At 45.5% G+C, this 21445-nt stretch overlaps 1 protein-coding gene across 3 annotated transcripts in view; it reads right to left on the bottom strand.

The window, feature by feature from the left end:
• APPL2 (adaptor protein, phosphotyrosine interacting with PH domain and leucine zipper 2) overlaps positions 1-21445 on the bottom strand; it is a 54094-nt gene that overhangs the window by 13877 nt on the left and 18772 nt on the right. For all 3 annotated transcript variants that reach the window (XM_043882578.1, XM_043882580.1, XM_043882581.1), the window contains exons 3-11: positions 20881-20940; positions 20249-20320; positions 14750-14837; positions 10831-10872; positions 10656-10714; positions 9543-9689; positions 6310-6392; positions 2965-3123; positions 1340-1528 (exon numbers count right to left, since the gene is read on the bottom strand). In XM_043882578.1, coding sequence (XP_043738513.1) covers positions 1340-1528; positions 2965-3123; positions 6310-6392; positions 9543-9689; positions 10656-10714; positions 10831-10872; positions 14750-14837; positions 20249-20320; positions 20881-20940 — 899 coding nt within the window. The remainder of the gene's footprint in view (positions 1-1339; positions 1529-2964; positions 3124-6309; positions 6393-9542; positions 9690-10655; positions 10715-10830; positions 10873-14749; positions 14838-20248; positions 20321-20880; positions 20941-21445) is intronic.

Below are 21445 nucleotides of genomic sequence, written 5' to 3'. Positions count from 1 at the left end.
CAAGCTGGACTCAGACCTGCTAGCCCAAGGTCATGATTCTGCAGCGTGGACCATCTTGTGGCCCTGCGTAGATGATCCAAGGTGGCCAAAACTCTGGCCTCACCACTCCTCCAGCCACACCCAAAGGAGAACCAGCAGCCATTCCACACCTTCCTAAAACTGAATAGCTGCATGCCCTGGGCTGGGAGTAAGACACAAGTCACACTGCCCTACCTCCATAAAGGCATCGCTCCTAAAGGGACTCCACACCTGCCGGCTCGTGTGTTCCTCATCTCATCTCTGGGAGCTGGGCAACATGGATCGTATTTCTTACCTCAGGGAAGTGAAGCCCAGAGGAGTTACGTAACTGCCTGGGACTGTGGCTAGAATCCAGAATCTTCATTCCCAAGTCATTCCCCAACACCCAGGGAGGAAGGATGTCTAAATATGCTCTGCCATTCTGGGAGAAGAGACGGTCTACACCATACAACACTGCCCCGCCCCTGAGAACGTCAGTTCAGAAGCCCAGTGGAGAAGGGAAATGTAAGCAGAGCAGCTCTGAGCACAGGGCCGCTCCTCCCACAAGCAGGTGAGGCCTGGAGCACCTCACGGGGCTCCGGACTCCGCGGAGCAGTTTCAGAACAATGCTCTAAATGAGAGGGGATCCCGCCTGGACAGGGTCTACTGTGATGACACGAGCCTGCCGCTGTGTAAGTGTGTGGTCTCTTCTGGGCCTGAGGTGCACAGCAGTATGTGGGGACAGCGGGTTAACGAAACGACACTGCTGCAGCCGAACGTCCTGCTCACATCAGCTGGGTCAGCTGGAGGAGTGGACTCCTCAGGCAGGCACCCACCTTCCCCTTCAGCTGCACAGCCAACCCCCATGATGCAGACACAAAGGCTTGTCTAGTAACAGGAAGAGCCTGGCACCACCCCTCTCTCTGAGCTGCTACTGATCAATAGCTCCTTCCATCGCTCTCTACACATGTAGGTCACCCCTTCTCCAAAGTCACAGACAAGTCCTGCCTGGGACTTCTTCTTTTTGGCTGCGTGGCATGCAGGATCTTAGTTCCCTGAACATGGATCCAACCGGCACCCCCAGCAGTGTCATAAGCATGGAGTCTTAACCACTGGACTCCAGGGAAGTCTCCTCCCTGGGACTTCTTATATAAGGCAGGCTGGACTCTATATGGTCCTGTGTCCTTGGTTAATTAAAGAGAACATAAAACCAGCCTATGCAAAGGTCGACATCACTCAGAGCGGGGCCTCCCCCAAGGAGGGCCAGCTCGCAGAGTGACCTAGGAGGCCCTCACAGAGGCGGACTCTGCCCACTCCTCCCGCAGGAGCCCATGTGGCCTACGCTTTTCCATTGGGAGTGGTGATCTGGAAGCAGTATCGCCGGTCCTCACAGTCCACCGCCATCACAGAGCAGTTGTCCAGGTCCTGGATCAGGCCCCCGGCCACGGCGCCCCGGGGCTGGCACATGAGATTCCCACCTTGGGTGAAGAAGTAGAGTCTCTCCCAGGTGGTGGAGACCAGCCCTGTTTTACTGTGAGAATTGAATTGTGAAAAGCCCGTCAGCGCCAGGAAGCATGAACAGCACCTCAAGAGTCTTGCTGCCTCTTTATGGATATTGGTAGTGTTTTAGAAACAATGGGTTTCTTGACATTAAAGCAAAAGTGCTTTGAAAAGAATTCAAGTGCAAAGACTAGCAGGGGAGGGGCCACGCGGCCTGAACGAGTGGGGAGAAGACAGGCTCTGCTGGTCCCAGGGCCAGCTCCAGGATGTGTGCGGGTAGACTGCAGGCACCTACGCCACGGCAGCCAGACTGCTTCTCAGCCCAGTGTCAGCCATCGGACACTGAAAACCTGGACGGCCACTTCTCTCAAGACTCAGAGCTGAACTGCTCGAAATCTAGTTATAGAGTTACCAGGGTCACCTCAGCCCACAGCACATACCCCAGAATCCTGGGTGCCTTTTATCAGACTGGGTTTTGTTCCAGCTTAGGTGTTATTCTTGTTTTTTGGGCTGTTTACAAGAGAAAAATCCAGCTCCTGGCCAGTAACACCAGAACCTTGTGGCGTTTTCTGTACAGAACTAAAGGAGATGTGTGGCTTGTGATCTTGACAAGCTTTACAGACTCTCAAAGCTCTACCCTGGAAGGAAAACAGCTGGCTATTCTTCTTCATACACCCTCCATTTGGGGGAGCATCGAATATATTTACTTCATTCCCTGTGTATGGAGTGGTGACTATGTATGGGACACCAAGTTTCCTGCCTCAATAATTACAATTTCCAAAAATGGTAACAGCTAACATCGGAGTGCTTCTTGTACCTGCTAGGAATTACCTCAGTTAATCTTTGTAACAATTTAATGATGTAGCTTCAATTTTCAGCTCTATTTGACAAATGAAGTGACTGGGGGCCCGGCCAAGCCAGGGCGTCTGACCAGTGGGAGTTCACCACTGCACCTGCTCTGCTCTCAGGCACAGGTAAACCTGAGTGTCTCTTTAATTTGAAACAGGCAATTGGAAGACCTGAAGGTTAAATGTGAGATTCAGTCTATAGAAATCTAGACGACTCTGAAAGGTTCCTTGCCCTCAGACTCTGGCCTCAGTGCTGGGCCACTGGCACGCTGCTCTCACCCACTGGGGGTCTGGGGAAGGGTCTCAGTGGTCTAGGACGATGACCGGTAGGCGCTGTCTACCTACAGACGGCCCTGGAGAGCAGGAGGGGGTGGCCTGTGGTGTCCTGGACTAGGTCTTACTGGGTGAGCCTCCCGGGTTCTCACTCCCACGACTGTTTCAAGCCCACCTCTCAGCAGTTTGGGACCTGGCCCAGGTCCTGTGTCCCAGGCAGGAGGGGCGCCTGGTGGGAGCTCTTCCCCACCCTCACACACCCCCACCCTTTGATGGGGCACGTAACAGGTGCTCTTCACTGCTAGGGAACACAGCTTTCAGAAGGAGGCAAGCAGAGCACTCTTACTTTCTAAGATTAAGGTAACCGGCCTTCTGGATAAGGTTCCTGTTGATCTGGGGCGCAGCCACATCGAAGTCTGGGGTGTAAACAGCTTCATCCAGAGAAAGTAATTCTTGCTGGGATGCCCTCATCTTCTCTGCTTCCACTTCTAGTTCCACCTGGATGCTTGGGACAGAAGGTGTCAGGTCAGCTGCTTGTCACAGCAGACGGCTGCGCCTCCCCATGGCTTCCTGCCTCACGCAGGGTACACAAGGCTCCACCTGAGGCCCTGAAAGCTGAAGACCACAGGGACTCCAGTCTGTGTTACCCCAAGTGTCAACAGGACTGCTGCTTCCAAACAGAGCGTAACTGGGCGAGGCCTGAATCCAGGTACGCGGTTACTCTGCCCACACAGCAGTGTCCAGGCTCAGAACTACCAGCACGAGCTTGAGAAGGCAAGCCCATCCTCGGGAGCCACAGGTGCTGGCAGCCGCGGAAGTGCCGGAGAGGCGAGGAGGAGACGGCCGTCACTCATGCACCCACCTACCCGCCATCTAGGCAGGAGTGGAGGCGCAAACACAAAGGCAAGGCCAATGCTTCTGCCTTGTGTGATAGCTACTCAACTGCTTTTGAGTTGAGACGGCACGGGCCGGCAGGCCAGTTTGCCCATGGTCTGGCTTTCATTTCCTTGTGCCCTGAAGTGTGGAAAACCTGGAAGCTTTACCTTGAAACAAGCAGCTGCCCTTTCTCCCCCATAAGGTGAGGCCTCAACAGCTACCCCACCCAGTGAGGACAGCCTGGGTTATAAAGTCTTAAATACAATCTGCCAGGATGGTCCCTCCACCCAAGAAAACAAACTCTGGAGGTACTGTTCCACGTCCCCACTGCGGTAAGGAGGCAGGACTGAACTCCAGTGTTGGTTTCAGAAGGAAGCCTGGGGGCCAGTGAGTCCAGGGTTTTAGAGTGAGCTCCTCAGCATTTCCTTTCAAAAGCGTTCTGCAGGTGAGTGAGCTCGGGCTTGGTCATTCCACGTTCTCCTCTCAGAGGTTCACAGTGTCTACTGCCTGGGTCTTGTTTAATGTTGCCCTGATACAAGCAGTCAGTCTGAGTTAATTTTGGCTATTGAGACATTTGAATGGAATGCCTGGGGCTCCACCAATGAACCTCATTAGTTTAACCTGCCTGTCACTGCCAAGGCTGAGAGAAAGAAATGAGGGAAAAAAAATTAAGCAGTAAGGACACAGAAAGAGGATATACAGAACCTCGTATGCTCATCAGCTTTTGTGAGAAGCCTCTGAAGATCTCATGAAAGGTAAGTCATGTGAACCAACACAGCATCGTGCGCACATCTGCAGGGAGCTTTTAGTAACTGCCCCCTCCCCTCCCCACCCATGTGGACTCAGGCTCAGAAACTGCGCTAACGCAGGAATTCAGAGAACAGGGTAGAAAGGTCACCATCTTCATATGTTCCCTTCAACGTTTTTTGTTTTTTACAAAATCATGTTTTATTTAGTTAAAAAGTGTGTGAGAGGAGAAACCAAGAAAAAAGGCTGAAGTGTTATCACTTGGAGTAGGCATTAAACGCAAAGCCCCTGGCACCAGGGGTGGTTTGAAATACCACCCATTTGGGTTCAGGCTAGGTTCTGAATCCTCTCACTCCTGATGGGAGCCCAGGCGTCCATCTCCCAGGGGAGCCCTGCAGAGCCCAGAGCCGCCACGAGACACTGCTACTCGGCCTCTCAGGTGGGCTGGCTGCTGACACACGGCAGGCAGTGCAGCGGTAAGACCCCTCCCGTGGGGTGGCGGGGGGCAGCAGTACTTATCTACTCACCAGAAGAAAACGGAAGGGACAGGAAAATGAGAATTCTTCACTGAATGCTTTCACTGTTTGAACCAGGAGGTGCCGGGGCTCCCGGGTTCAGCTGGGAACCCCACCTGCTGCCTCCGTAGCAAAATGCCTCGTCAGGCAGCAGAAACGTAACGCAACTCATAAAAGTAGACCCAGCCCTTGGGAGCAAGCTGTGTGGCCAGGGCCCAGTCACGAGACTCTGGGAAGAGCTGGTGCCCTGGTGATGGTTCAGAGAGAGGCTGACAAGGAGAGAGGACGCGAGCACTGCAGCATGCCGGAAACGGGCACAAACGTCCTGCCATCCGTTAATATAAAAATCTAGTCCACGAGAAAACCCTGAAGCACAAGTAATTCTCGCAGAGACACAGAAAACCACGGGACTCTGAGAGTTAAGGCAGGATGAGAGAGGTGGCGAGATAAGGGGGAGAGCGTTTTGCAGTGAGAAGTTAATGGGCTCCCGATTTTCACTTTCTCCTGACACTCCCAGGGGCTCACAGTCAAATTACAAGGCAGGAAACCGAATTCAGATTTCACAAGCCGCTCTCTAGCATAATTATAAACTTACCCTGCATCCAGAAATTGGGGTGGGCCGGGAGGGAAACAGCTCAGGGACTTTCACGAAGGAATATATGCTTTCCTAAACCACAATTCTCCTCGTGTTGCCCAAATAAATTCTGCTCCCTGGCCTTTTAAAGATACTTTGAAATTCAATGTCCTCAAGAAAATGAACAACTTTCATTTTTCCACACAACATAAGATCCTATACTTTTTTTACACTGACTTATCAGTTATACATCTATATATAGAGAGAGACAACATTTCTATATTCCAGCAATCGTGAGGGGTGCTCAAGGAACTGCGCGTCTGTGCTGTTAATGAAATGAGCCTGGTGTTGGCGGTGCCTGGGCGCCTTCCATGAGCTTACTACCGGGGACACTGATGGCAGGAAGCAAGGAGACTCCGAGCAGCCGCAGCCTCAATTAAACGTGGGCAGGACGGTCTACATTTGCAAGGCTGAACTGCAGTTTGTTAAATGAATTTTTAAAAGGCTTAATGTCTTATTTATCTATTTGTCATTCACAAATGATGCCAAGTTTCCTGAAAAGCTGCAGCACTTCTGGCTGATAACCCCATTAATTCTCAAGAGAAAAAAGCAAGCATCTCTTCTAAACTGAACTTGCTGGCTTATAATGTGAAACTTGAGTATTAACAAAAGAAGATCTTAAGAAGAGGAACTTGGACTTAATGGGAAAGTACCCTTGTGGACGTCTTAATTTTTATTTACAATTTGTAGTAGATAGGACTCTGGCTCCATACAAGTCAAGAACTGAAGATATCATGACTTTCCAAGCACTACTACTCACAAAGAGCACAGTGAAGAGATGGGTGCTGTCTCTGAGCATTTACGGAGTGGAGGCGGTCGGGGTGGGGGGTCTGTGGGGCCCTCCCTCCACCTTGCAGAGAGACTGACTCAGGAGAAAAGACAAAAGGCAAAGGAGACTCAAACCAGAGCACAGCATTACCTTTGAACCATGTCTGCGACGGAGGATAAGAAGCCGTCCATACTCTGGGAAAACATCTCTGCTCCCCTCTTAAAAAAGTTAATCTGAAAGATACAATTATCACATTCTGAAAACTGTCTGGGAAAGGTGATTGATAAAACTCATGAAATGTGAGCTTGACAGCACCAGGGCGGAAGACACTAGCAGGCCCTCCTGCCTGCAGCACTGGCTGCCTTCTAGCTGAGCCCCACCTCACCAGCTGAGAGTCACTCCCAAAGCCCTCAGTGCGTCAGCAGAGGGAGGGGGGTGAAGCCTGCTAACTCACTGAAAGGCTGTGAAGACCAGAGGTGGTGTAAGTGCTTGGTGCATACTCCCCTCATCAATAACTACTACTGATAATTATTTAGATATTATCATCCACCTTTTTCCTGTGTGAATTTAGAGTTTAGAGTCATTTCTTCAGGGTCAGTATTAGGTCTTATTCATCTCTGAACCTCCAGCAGCTACCACGGAGAAATGCAGAGCACCAGCAAGAAGCAGAGGCAGTGTGTGGCTCTCAGTGAGGGGCAGGCCACACTGACCGCCCTGCTCACCGAGCCACGTGTGGCTCTGAACAGGCCGGACAGACAGTGACCTGGCTGCCAGCTTGCAGGGGGAAAATGGGGCTGAGGATCCTGAAAAGGCCCTTCCAACTCTGACATCAACTTAAAGGGGATCGTGCATGAGGACACAGCAGGGCTGTGGCACTGCATGGGTGCTGGACCCTGGGGGTGGGGTCCTCCTGCTCCCCTACATTCTCATCTGGAAGCAGGTCTTGTCTGGGTGGTGGGCATGGAAATCGACCTCTCACCTCGAAGAGGCTAGGAGGTGTCATTGGTACAGTCTGGCATCCTTATGCCTGGCCCCCCAGACGCCCTGCGGAGGTACGTACACCAGTGTACTTAGCTCTCACAGCACAGAATCACAATGCTCGGGGTATTCCTAACGCAAGGGATACCTGCAAGGAAATGCCCTGGCTCCATGATCTTGGACCCATACAGAGATCAACATTGTAAATGCCACTCTGAGTCCCAGAAATGTTAAACTAATCAAAGTCTGTTAAATAAGCACTCCACATTTCTGAGGACACAGCATGAAGGTGGTTTTCCTCTGCTTCCCCTCCCTGAACTCCTTGGAATTGATACTCTAAGTCCATACCTCAGCTCCTCTACTATTCCGTAAATGCCGAGGGCAGAGGCTCATGCAATTCTTAAAAAAAAAACCTGATGGAAGGAAGGCATTCGCCACTGGCTTCTACAACCACATGATGTACAACTCACCCTGTAAATACAACATTTTTTGTGTTCTCGTGTGCCTGTACACAGATGACAAAACCTCAATCTGTAGGCAGGCATCAAGCCTGAATCATGGCTTAACTGGAAAGCTGTTTACTGAGGGCCAGAGAAGGAAAACATGGAGTCAAACCACCCCCACTAAAGTGAGTGGTGCTCATCTGGGGCAATGTCATCCGAAGACCTCAGTTTGTGGCCCTTTGTGAACAACAGAAGTACTGTGGTCATGTGACCATCGCTACCAAAGCAGGTGCTCCGTGGGCAGTGGGTACAAAGGGCTGATGAGGCAGGAGGACAACGAATGCTTCAGAATCATCCAAAGATTCAGTGTCAGGCAACAACCTCGTTTCAGGAAGGAACTATAGTTTTTATCAGAATTTAAAAGTCTGCAGGGTGAGACTTTCATCCAGCCTTCTGTCTTGAAATCTGCATACTTTTCATATAAAAAATTAAACATGCCATCCTCAGTCCTCAAAAACGATGCTGCCACCATCAAACAAGGATGGTGTGCCCCATCCTTCTTCAGGCCTTGTGAGGACCCTGCTCTGACCAACCCAGCTCCCCAAGCACTGACCTGTCAGGGCTGGAGCTGTTCATCTTTCTGAGATGCTGAGTTCAGGTCCTTCCCTGACTCGGGGCCTCTAACTGAGAAGGAATTACTGCTCCAAAGACAAGAACTGCTAATCAAGGAGGTCAGATGTAGGAAGAGGTATCAGTCAGAGAGAGCAGGGAGTCCTGGCATTGTCTAACTATGCCAGGACAAGGGCAGGGGCAGAGGGGCAGTATTTAGCAGGAGAGGGGAGGGCAGCACGGTGTGAGTGAGTATACACGAGTAGACACACGTGCCCCTTCCAAGGAAGCTGGCCAGCGCCCAGGGATTTGCTGAGGATTGGAGCCCACAGCTGGACAGCGCCAGTTTTTGGTTTAATCCAGCTTTACTCAGCTGACACACAGATTATATTGCTCTAGTTAAATATTACCTCTGAAGACATAAGCTGACCTTACTGTCCCCACCACTAAACAATGTAACAAATGTACTGAGAAGATAGCTGAGCTTAAATATTTGAAGGTTCTCTCTTATTCTTTTTGTATGAAATGAATATTTTATTTTTTGGAAGTATATGTATTTTTAAAGTGTATTTTAAAAATAATAGATGCTCACATGTGGGGTTTTTTTAAAGTTGCCTTTTTCCTTCTCAATGTTTTGCTTCCTCACATTCCCTTCTGTCCCTAGAAGGTTAACTGAGAGGATTCCCAGGTGTGTTTCTCACTTGCCCAAGTGAGGTTCTGGAGCCAAGCTAAGTGGGGCAAACGCAGGGCAGGGGTGGAGGGTGAGGGCTGGTGCCCCAGGTCAAGGCCCCATCCTGAAACTGTAGCCTCCCTGCAGACAGTGTTCAGCAGCCCGTGAAGTGGGAGGAAGAAGCTGGATCAGTATTCTACAGAGACTTCATCAGGCAGTGGCAACGTTTCCCCATGCCCCAGAAGCCAAGGTGCTGGCAATAGCCTCAGCAAGGTTATCTTGTGAGAAGAGCCCTTCCCACACAGAATACAAAGGAACATGCAGAGTCCTGGGTTGCAGGCCCAGCTCCACCAATCTGGGAGTCAGAGGCTTCTCAGAAAATTGAACCAGGCCTGGCTTTCATTGGAATCAGACACAAAGGCCATGCCGGCTCCTCCCCACGGGAGTCCTGGGAATGGGCCATTGTTTCCTGCACATACAGCCTAACAGGTCCAGCTACTGAGGACCCAGCCCCTCTGGAAGCTCTCCAAGTGCTGCATCTAGTAGCTTCCAGGAAGGCTGTGCACCTGTGTTTCTTTCTCTGATGATGCTTCCATGTCTCCTAGGGGCTACGTCAGCAGAACACCACGCTGTTCTCCACAGCTGGTCAGGTCTGAGGCCTTGGGGCAGGGGGACCGGCCTACCTGTCCGTGGGCGAAGCCCAGCATGGGCTCCATCATGGCCACGCGCTTCCTGTACTGCAGCGCATTGAGGGCACAGTAGTACTGAAGGGAGGAGAGGTGCTGTTTCCGCCGGGCTGCGGCCACCTCCTTCACAATTTCAGTCTTCACCTGGTTAAAAGGGGAAAGCAAGACCGATGGCAAGCTGTCCAAAGCAAGAGGCAATTCTGTACAAGCCGGCAACTTCAAAACATGTTTGTTTACTCATTAGAGCAATATTTGTGACAAAAAACATAAGGTTCTCCCTCAAGTTTTTAAAAAGTCAAATTAAAAATACCAAAATTAATGACATCTCAGTGTTTGGGAGGGTGAAGACAAGACTTTCTGCTGGCAGCACTACAAAGATCTACAGTCCTTTAGGGAAACAATATGGCAGCATGCAATCAAAGCCATAAACATTCTGGTTCACTCATAAGACTGTATTCCCAGGAAATCATGGAATGGAAGTAAAAGTTATATACCTGAAAATATTTGATATTCTGTGTGTGTGTGTGTGAGTCATTTAGTTGTGTCCAACTCCTTGTGACCCCATGGACTGCGGTCCACCAGGCTCCTCTGTCCATGGGATTCTCCAGGCAAGAATACTGGAGTGGGTTGCCATTTCCTTCTCCAGGGGATCTTCTGGACCCAGGGACTGAACCTGGGTTTCCTGCAATGCAGGCAGATTCTTTACCATCTGAGCTATAGGGAAGTCCCCGATATTCTCTATAGCAGCTAAGAAGCTAGAAAGCATTAGTTAAAGAATCAGAGTCTACATCCAGGGCAAGGAGATCAAGTGCCTGAGTATATATGAGTCAGATAATCATATGAGGTATCAAGCTTAGGTTAGAATCATTAAATGATTATCATTTTACAATGGTTCCAAGTTCATGTTTAATAAACCAGTTTGAAAAGCTAGAACAGAGGAGCAGAAGTCTACTTAAGAAATTCAGAATAAATATTTTTAAAAATCCATATGTAGGAAAAAAAAAAAGAATTCATCAGGATACCCTCAATGCCACAAATTTATAACAGAAAAACATAAAAGGAGCTTAAATAAATGAAGTGAAAAATAACATGGAAGGTAGGTTTTCTTACCTTTTCATTCTCCTTTTTTTTAGGAAGCCTACTATATTTTGCCATTGAGAGGTCGTGCTCTAAAAATAAAGAGATATTTTAGCACCCAGATGGGCTGAAAGGCAAGAACATTCATTCAGCATCTCTACCCACAGACAAACTAAACCCTCATACCAAGACCAGAGAAGATGCTTACCGCTGCTGGCGAGTCCAAAAAGATCCTTTAAAGTGCTTACTTCTGAATGAGAGAAAAGAATCATCTTAAAACAAGGAAAAAGAAAGTATGCCAACACAGAGCTCTGTGTTTTCCCAGGAAAATAAAAATATGTACATGGAAGGGAAAAGTCTTCACCAGCACTCCCAGGTCCTGGTGACTGGGGACGCTTGCTTTAATGAAAAACATCTGAAGTGATGTAGTATACTGTACTTGCAACAAGCCAACACCAATAAATGTTACCCCATGTAGGTGCCACACACATCATATATAAAGACAGCTTAACAAAGTCTAAGACCAAATAATCAAAGTCAATGTTAAGACAGCAATGACTGTCCAAGGTTAAAAACTTAAAAGCATGGAGATATTTAAAAGGAAGTGACACTTTCTACAACTCTAAAATAATCCATTTTTACTTTATCAACAGAGAAAAGCATTTTCACATTTTTTATGTTGTTTTTTGTCTGAAAACTGCCTCCAGCTTACAAATTTCTCTGCACATTTTTGTTCTTTCTAATATGGGGGCTACTTTCTACCTTTCTGTTCTTTAATTTTTCTTTCTCATCTTTTACTTCCCATTGGAGCAGTTTTAGAGTTTTTTCCTTATCAATTTTAAATCACTTGCTTAAAACTTTTGTATTATCTTCATTCAGATTATGTACTTATACTGGTGGGTAAGCAGGCTTCCCAGATAGTTCAGTGGTAAGGAACCCCCCTGCCAATACAGGAGACCCAGGTTCAATCCCTTGGTTGGGAAGATCCCCAGAGGAGGAAATGGCAACCCACTCCAGTATTCTTGCCTGGGACATCCCATGGACAGAGGAGCCTGGTGGGCTACAGTCCATGGAGCTGCTAAAGAGTTGGTATGACCCAAGGCAAACCCTTCAAATCTCTGTCTTGGTGTCATCAGAAAAGGATAACAACTTTTTTCATGGATACTAAGAGACTTCTCTTTTCAAAACTACTACTGGATATTTTTATTCTCTTAAAATAAAAATTAACATCCTGGTAAATACTACTACTCCACAAGTTGAGCCCTCTGGACTAACCAAAGCCACGTCATCAAGGCTGCGGGGCACTCTCAAGCCGAGGTTCCCATCAACAAACCTGAGAAACATCAGTCTGACCATACAAGTTGTCAGGAGAAATTCTTCTGTCTCCAAAAAACTTAGAGTTTGTTTTTTAAATGACACCCCTACACATTTCTAGTATTTTCATTTAGAGAAAATCTTTTTTTAAAACGCACTCAATGAAGTTTTCAGTTGCCACTGGCTAAACAGCACACAACACAATTGTATTTAGGTCTGGGATTTACATGCGATTATAGATGAGCAACACTAAAAAACATAAAGAATTCTGCTCAATCAAGATTTCTCTTCGTACAAGCTGACATACTATTATTTTTTATTTATTAAGTGTTACTGCTGCCAAACTGCTCCTGGGTGGAGTTTATGCCACTTCTGCCATCCCTCTGGTAGGCCTCAGGTGATATGATCACAGAGGATCTCAAAGTGAGGGGGAAGAAAGCTTCGTATTTAAGATTTGGCCTTCCATGAATGGTATCTTTTCTGCCTAAAAAGAAAACTTTAAGGTGTTGTATTTTTAAAGAGGAAGTACTATCCTAAACAACAGATCTTTCAGTACTCAGGTTCAGACTTTCTGTTCTATAATTTTTTATATCAGTGTTGTAGAAAATACAATTCTTTACTCTCTGAGCAATGAATATTTTCAATGAAATAAAAATGGACAAAAGGACTAGAAAATCCCCATTCCCAAAAGTAATATCAACTAAGTTTTTTCAAGATTATATTTATTTTTTCACTACCTTCATTTCAAATGATATAAAATTATCCTAAAGTTTTATTTTAGTTGAAGAACCAAAATTAACCAAAAAGAGCAACTAGGTTCTCTGAACTAGTCACAGGTACTCCCTCCCACTAAATGAGCTCCACTGTTGTTGTTCATAGCTGTATCCCAGAATCGAGCACGGATACTGCATGGTCCCTGCCGGGAGCCGGCACACAAGATCCCACCCATGACAAGGTCATGAGGGAGAAAACCTGACAGGCAAGGCAGATCAGGTTTTCAGGGGTTTCGAAAAGGCCAGCTCACGAGATCCCACCCATGACAAGGTCACAAGGAGAAAGCCTGACAGGCCAGGCGGATCAGCTTTTCAGGGGTTTCGAAAAGCTGCCCCTGGTGCTCACCTTAAAGATGATATCTGTCTTTCTGATGCTTGCTTCAATAGACTACTCCCTAATTTCTGTGACACAGGCAGAAGGCCTTCCCCAATCTCTTTCCAAATAAGAATCAATTTAGAACTTTCATCAATAATTTTCCCGGGTGGTGGTATCTTATGAGATTATCCAGGATGAAAGGAGTGTTTCAATTTAAACTCCTTTGCTGGAATTCTAGTTTGTTTAGCAAATGCCTTTATGCCCTTGGTACTAATATGCATGACTGCTCATAATACCCTAATCATAAAATAGCATAAAGAACCTGATCATATAAAGGCCCTAATAGACATAGAGCCTTTTTGTGGGGTGGAGGAGTCCTATTAGAAAACATAAGAAAAATTATTCTAAAGGTGGTTATTGGATTAACATTTGCTTGCTGTGTTTTTGCTCTTAATGTGCTAAGGTTGTGTTATGGAAACCATTGTTAATATAGTTATAGATCTAGAAAAATAAGAGCTAAGCCCTAGTGTGGTGACAATGAGATGGTTGTGAATTGTCACCCAGGAGTGCTAGGCAGAGGCTGCCTCACCAAAGTCGCAGAGTCAGTGTGGAGTAAACTTCTTAGATAAACTCAACTGACAACATCTGCAGAAGGATTAATTTTTATGTTAACAAGGTTATACTTCTACTCTGTACTGTTGCCCTATGAGACTGCTACCTTTCAGTTAAGGTCACCACAGAAACGGAAAATAGGTTTACATTCACCTGACCTGCATAAAATGTTAATGGGCCCCAAGGCCAAAAGATAATGTACAAGACCCTCATAAACAAAGAAGTATGCAGAAAACACCCTGGTTTCGTGAAGAACAAGCTGATGTAATGTTAACCTATCTTCCCCTTAGAAATGTACTAACTTATGGTATAAAAGCTACAGTAAAAAATAAAGCATTACCAGACCCTGCAAACACCCCCGTCTGGTCTCTCCCCCCCCCCCGTCTGTCTCTGTCTGTCTGTCTGTCTGTCTCTCTCTCTCTCCCCCTCGCAGACTTGGCCCCATCAAGGCTGGTCTCACGTGTCTTCTCTCGCCGACACCGTTCACCCTGAGGGTACCCCCTGGATCCTGCCAAGGCTGGACCCCAGCAGGTCCCCACTTTGACGTTTCCTCCTGAAGCTTCCCACTTACATTCCAAAGTATTCATTGGCTCCACAAGAACAGCACGCCTTTAACAAATGCCCCCAACATGAGTTTGGGCAAACTCCGGGAGATAGTGAAGGACACGGAAGCCTGGCATGCTGTAGTTCATGGGGTTACAAACGTTGGACACGATTCAGCGACTGATCAACAACAACCTGTAATATGAGCCTTGTTATCTCTGTCTACTTGGTAAGCATTTATTTATCAAAACCCAGCTCAGAGATCATCTTCTCTAGGAAGCCTTCCTTGACACCCCATCCTCAAAAGGGTAATCGTGCCTTTCTGTATGCTGCTTCTGTTCCCTGTACAGCTCTACCCTGCTGCCCTCGTCACATTACAATTGTTTCCAACTCTGTTTTCTTATTAGCCTTTGACTTCCTTTAGGTGAGCCAAGAACACTGTGAGGATTTAATAAAAGCTGAAAAAGAGGCTATTTCTCAATGATCCACACACTTAAATAGTTGCAGAAAAAAAATACTAAAAGAATTAATATTCTGAAAGTATATGGCATTGAACTCAGATACTTTACCTGTAAGATCCTTTTCTCGAAATTGTATAATTGGTAGAACCATTGTGTCTGCCAACTGTTTAGCCAGCTCTGTATGGAGAACATTAAGCTGAAAGAAAGAGAAATCTATTGAAGAAAATTATACCTACAATTTCTGACATTGTCTTATTTCACCGAGCGATCACACTGAACACTTCCATGTGGTTAAAGAGCTCAGTTAGACTTCTTAGCAAACAAATTACCCTTCATAAAGCAGTAAATGACATAGGCTAAGAGGTATTAAAAACTAAAGGCAAGGTTCTAACTGACCAGAGCACCCCTTAAGTTTGCTAAAGGCATTTCTGAGCCCATGGTTACTGTTTGTTTACTGTGCAAATTCTGGCTCTGTGTTCTCGATGTGAGCCACACGCACCTGGAGAAGGAAAAAGTTCTGATGTGCGGGCAGTAAGGTTAGCACTTTGCCAGGCCTCTGTGCGCATGCGCTCTCTCAGACGGGGCTGAGGTCATACCTGAAAGACTGGCCCACTGGGAACCTACCTACCCTGCAAGTGTAGGCACTGGGGACCTGGGAATTGCTCTGGAGAGAGAAAGCTCCCTGTGGAGACAACCCAGCCAGATTGCAGACCTTTCCAGGAGCAAGAAGGCTATATTCAGATATGCTCCTCCTCACCAGATAATTTTAACAGCTCTTGATTCTTTCCTCCCTTCCATCTCAAGGCCTTACTAAATCTTGTCTTTGTAAAAGGTCTGCTGCTGCTGCTAAGTCGCTTCAGTCATGTCCGACTCTGTGCCACCCCATAGACGGCAGGCTACCAGGCAGCCCCGTCCCTGGGGTTCTCCAGGCAAGAACACTGGAGTGGGCTGCCATTTCCTTCTCCAATGCATGAAAGGGAAAAGTGAAAGTGAAGTCGCTCAGTCGTGTCCGACTCTTAGCGACCCCATGGACTGCAGCCCACCAGGCTCCTCCGTCCATGGGATTTTCCAGGCAAGAGTCCTGGAGTGGGGTGCCGTTGCTTTCTCCGGTAAAAGGTCTAGGAGAAATAAAAATCATCCCCACCAGCACTAGCTCTTTGGAGCACCTCGTGTACCACTGTGTGCCAGCTTTTTGTGCTTTTGCATCACTTACTTCCCATCTACTCTGTCAGATTGGTATTATTTACTATCATCAGTTTTATAGGTGGGCAAATAAATCTCTAAATCTAGAGAGCAGATAAGTGGAACAGCTAGGATGTTAATCTCTGGCTACTGGGATCTAAAATTCACACTCTTCTCAAAACAATGTCTAGGATACAGAGTTTGTCTTTCACGCTCACAAAGTGGCCAAAACATTAAACATGTGGTAGCTGGTAATGAACACAGTGGAAGGCCCAGACTTCCGGATACTATGAGGATGCTCTGGGATTCCTGTTGGGTGTATAAGGAGCAATCACCCAGCGACTGTTTTTTGGGGTAAATGTTAGGCGAAGTTTCTTTCAGCAGTGATCAAAGTCACACGCCCGCATCCCCCTTTTGCACATAGATCTCCCAACAGATCTGGTCCTTCAGGGTCGTGCTTGCAGGGGCTGCTCTGATAAGATTAAAAATTGGCCTAAGGTCAACCATCTGTCAGGCAAGGGAGCAGCTGGCCAAACAGTCAATGTTCCCCTTATCTTTCAATCAAGCCAAAGAATGGCAGTTGTTTTCTTTTCTACCTGTGGGGGAACACATGAAGACAGCCATGCCAAAAAATGCATTAGGATAGAATGTGTTAACTACTTTTCCTGAATAACTGCAATAAGAAGTGTACCTTTTTTTGTTTTAACTAAGTTAATTAGATGAATTCAATGAACTGGCTCTGCATCGAATACTCTAATTATTTAATCGTTATAACAGCTTGGCTAAGTGGACTATCCTGCTTCTGTCATTTACAGATGAAAAAAACCAAAACACAGAGAGGTTAAATGGTTTTCTTTCCCAAGATCATAAACCTCAGGAATGGCAAATTTCCGAATTATTCACTTTCTTCCTAATTTCTTCTTAAGGACCAAGGGATCTGTGTCGCCAACTCTTTCCTTTGGGGCTTTGGGAGGTAAGGGATAATCACTTCCAAACACACCACCTCTGCTGAGAAGTGTGCAAAGAGCACAGACCACCTCTTGGCACTTCAGTATCATCACACAGAAAATGGGCATCACAGCATGTCCCTTGCATGACTCTTTTGAGGATAAAACAATAACGTGAATAAGTATCACTCAGAGCAGGGGCCTGACACACACTAGGCAACGGAATCAATAATGTAAAAAATTTCCTGTTTCAGATGCACTAAAAATAAGTAATCTAGAAACCTTGCTTTTGGTGAAATCATCCAGGATAAAAATCTCTATATGCCTATAACATCAAAGATCTGAATCCAACACATCCTATTAAATATAAGTGACACAAATCTCTACTTTTAGTTAGATTTTTCAATTTCTGAGTCAAATTACTTCTTTTGAAAAACTGTCAACCTGATATAGAGCCAGGAAGAGAAAACTACCTCAAAAGTTACTCTCCACTTTCCACCGGAGTTAACTGCTTTTACTGGCTTAAGTCTTGACATCAACAGGCTTGTGTGAAAAGTCACAGTGCTAAGCTTCCAGGAGGCTATGATACTGCCTATAAAAATCACACTTCCAAGCTTCCATCCTTTTGGAATGATCACTCCCCACTGAAAGAATCATCACTGGCCAATAAGTTCATGAAAAGATGCTCAACATCACTAATTGTTAGAGAGATGCAAATGAAAACTACAATGAGGTATAATAAATGCTGGACAGGGTGTGGAGAAAAGAGAAAGCTTCTATACTGTTGGTGGGAATGTAAACTAGTGCAGCTACTATGGAAATCATATGGTAACACTTCTACATGGAATTTTTAATATGATACAAATGGGCTTATTTACAAAACAGAAACACACTCACAGACATAGAAAGCAAAGTTAAAGTTATCAAAGAGGAAAAGGTATGAAAGAATAAGTTAGGAGTTTGAGATTAGCAGATATAAACTACTACATATAAAATAAACAACAAGGTCCTACTATGGAATCACAACTATATTCACTATTGTGTAAGAAACTATAATGGAAAAGAATATGAAAGAAAAAATGTATATCTCAATCACTTTGCTGCATACCAGAAACTAACACTGAAAAATCAACTATGTTTCAATAAAAATCAATTCATTAAAAAAAAAAAAAAGAATCACCATTCCTGCCCAGGAAAATATAGTCATGAGCAAAGATCTTAAAGTAGAAATCCTAATTTAGGATTTCTAATCCTAATCCACATTTCCTTAGCAACTCTCTTTTGGTCAAGAAAACATAACTTCAGTGAGTGGACTACTGCTTCTCCCCGAGTTATTCATTTACTGTTAATTAAGAAAAATTCTTCTCACTGTCAACAAAATTACTTGTTCAGTTCAGTTCAGTTCAGTCACTCAGTCGTGTCTGACTCTTTGCAACCCCATGAACCGCAGCACGCCAGGCCTCCCTGTCCATCACCAACTCCTGGAGTCCACCCAAACCCATGTCCATTGAGTCGATGATGCCATCCAACCATCTCATCCTCTGTCATCCCCTTCTCCTCCCGCCCTCAATCTCTCTCTCCCAGCATCAGGGTCTTTTCAAATGAGTCAGCTCTTCGCATCAGGTGGCCAAAGTATTGGAGTTTCAGCTTCAACATCAGTCCTTCCAATGAACACCCAGGACTGATCTCCTTTAGGATGGACTGGTTGGATCTCCTTGCAGTCCAAGAGACTCTCAAGAGTCTTCTCCAAAATCACAGTTCAAAAGCATCAATTCTTCGGCGCTCAGCTTTCTTTACAGTCCAACTCTCACATACATACATGACCACTGGGAAAACCATAACCTTGACTAGACAGACCTTTGTTGGCAAAGTAATGTCTCTGCTTTCTAAAATGCTGTCTAAGTTGGTCATAACTTTTCTTCCAAGGAGTAAGCGTCTTTTAATTTCATGGCTGCAGTCACCATCTGCAGTGATTTTGGAGCCCAGAAAAATAAAGTCAGCCACTGTTTCCCCATCTATTTGCCATGAAGTGATGGGACCAGATGCCATGTTCTTAGTTTTCTGAATGTTGAGCTTTATGCCAACTTTTTCACTCTCCTCTTTCACTTTCATCAAGAGGCTCTTTAGTTCTTCTGCACTTGTTGCTCTTCTCTAATTCCATTTTCCATTCATCTTCCTCCTCTTCTGGACTAGACATGCATCCATATTATTATACAAAGAGCCCCAGAGTGGAACAGAGGACAAAGCTCACTACCAACTGGACAGTTTGTATCTACATCCCTAGTGCCTCGAACTGCATCTGCTAAATAGCAGGTGGTCAGTATTTGTTGAATGAATATCGACTTGGTGAACTGAATGAACAAACAATTGGCACAAATTTATGTGAACATTAGTTTCTCATTTTATATGCTGAAGACTGTCACCTTCACATCAATGGTTGCCCAGTGAAATGGCACCTGTACACTGTCTTGTTTGCTTATTCTCTGAAGACATTCTATTGTAAGTACTACAAACGCTTTGAAAAATGAAGTCGTTTATGCTCATCTAATTTGGCAGAGGGTGCTGCCCAGCACCAGTAGCACCTGAGCTCTGAGTTTTTTACAATTAGGATTTAGGCACTTTTCACAAATATTCCACATATATCGTACAACAGAGCCGTAAGAACAGCTGTCAGAATCTCTGTAGTGGGCTGACTCACGCTCCTGCAAAGTTATGTCATACCATGTGAATTTCAGGGAAAAGGATCTTTGCAAATACAATAAAGGATCTCAAAATCAGATCTGGGTTATCCAGGTGGGCCCTCAACCCACTGACAAGTGTTCTAATAAGAAGCTAAGACACAGAGATGAAGAAAACACATGCTGGTAGGGTAGGGAGAGAAGGCCACGTGAAGTCAGGGGTAGAGACTGGAGTGATGCTGCTGCAAGTCAAGAACACCCAGAGTCACCAGAAGGTGGGAGAAGCAAGGACAGATTCTCCCCTGGATGCTCCAGAGGGAACGTGGTCCTGCCAACAACTTGATTTCATACTTGTGGCCTCCAGAACTGTGAGAGAATACATTTCCATTGTTTTAGGCCACCTATGTGTAACTTTATTATAGCAGCCCCAAGACACTAATTCTTCCTCCTTAGGAAACTGAATTCTTAGAAGTCTTTCTTTCAGTCTATTGCTTATGTGTACCAAAGCCCTTCCCCTCAAGCCAAAATCAAACATAACCACACACAACCTCATTTATGAAATGAGCCTTGGAAGATAAAAGTTGAGATACCTTCTCAGATATTTAAGTAGATATCTAAAAATAAAAAGTAGGCAGAAATAAAGATGAAAGAAAGTTCAGAAAAAGAATCAAATAAAAATTTGCTATGTATACCTATGGCTGATTCATGTTGATGTTTGGCAGAAACCAGCACAATTCTGTAAAGCCTTTATCCTTCAATCAAAAAAAAAAAAAAAAAAGTTTGCCATGTTGCTATCTTACCTCATCCACTACTTTGGAAAAGTAGTGGAGTGTAGAAATTACCTCTTCATCGCCTTTGCCAAGAGCAAAATTCTAAGACCAAAGAAAAAAAGGGCCAGGTGTTAGCTGAATGCCAGGGAATTCAGCACTACAGCATCATCCCACAAGACACTGCTCTCCACATCGACCTCCTCTCCTCCCAAGAGCACATGATGTCAGAGGTCTGACTGCAGAGAACCAGAGCTCTCCCTTGGTCTGCCCCGGCCACGCTGTCAACTGCCCTTCCCAGGCTATCCCGTTGGTGGTCATCACCCCTCTGTCTCGATATAATGGCATCTTTCAGTTTATTGCCTGGAATTCTTAGTGGTGATGCACTTGTAGTCCCTCAAAAAAAATGAACCCTCAGGGCAGTTGATTACTTTTGTAAACTAATTTTAAGCATACATAAGAATACATCATAAAGACTTTGGGATAATCATCAGTTAGAACTTATCAGTGGATAGGAAAAGGCAAGAAAAAGAAAAAATGGAACTGGCCTATGGAAAAAAACAAAGGAAAGAAGGAAGGTCTCTAAAGGATGCCCGTAGAAAATTCCTTTATAAGAACTCCACCTAGGACTCTCTTAAGACATTTGCCACATATATATCTGTTACCTGCTTTTCATATGCCAGCAGTTGCTTAGAAAGCTGTTGAGTAGCCAGGCACATTTCATTCTGTAGGGAAAAGAGAAAAGTAAGTAAGATTTGTCCAGTGCACATACACTGAAAATAATGCCACCTCAGAAAATCCCTTAAACATAGTATGTATCTATGAAATAATAAAATACTTTGTTCAGAAATTATTTGAAATACAAGACCAAAACAAAAATTAAAAAAAAAAAAGCTTTTCTCATACCCACCATTTATAAATCAGTGCTCCTTCTGGTCATTCAGTCAGTAAACAAATGTAGTAAACCACTAAAATGTGCCAAACATCCAACCAAGGTGTGGTCCCTGCCCTCACAGGGTTTGTTGGGGAAGAAGACATTAAAAACTAGTTACAAGCATGATGAGACCCACAGAGGAAAGACTGGGTGCATTAGGAGGCTCTGACTGGAGGAGCTGGATGGTCTCTAATGAAGAGATGTTTTAAGCAGACAGACCCCTGGAGAAAGACCAGGAATTGGCCACAGGGATGAGCTTTCCAGGAGGGATGGGCATGTAGAAAAGCACCCAGCAT

This window comes from Cervus elaphus, chromosome 22 (genome assembly GCF_910594005.1).
Source record: "Cervus elaphus chromosome 22, mCerEla1.1, whole genome shotgun sequence".
Lineage (NCBI taxonomy): Eukaryota > Metazoa > Chordata > Mammalia > Artiodactyla > Cervidae > Cervus > Cervus elaphus.
This window is presented reverse-complemented; position numbering and strand designations above follow the sequence as displayed.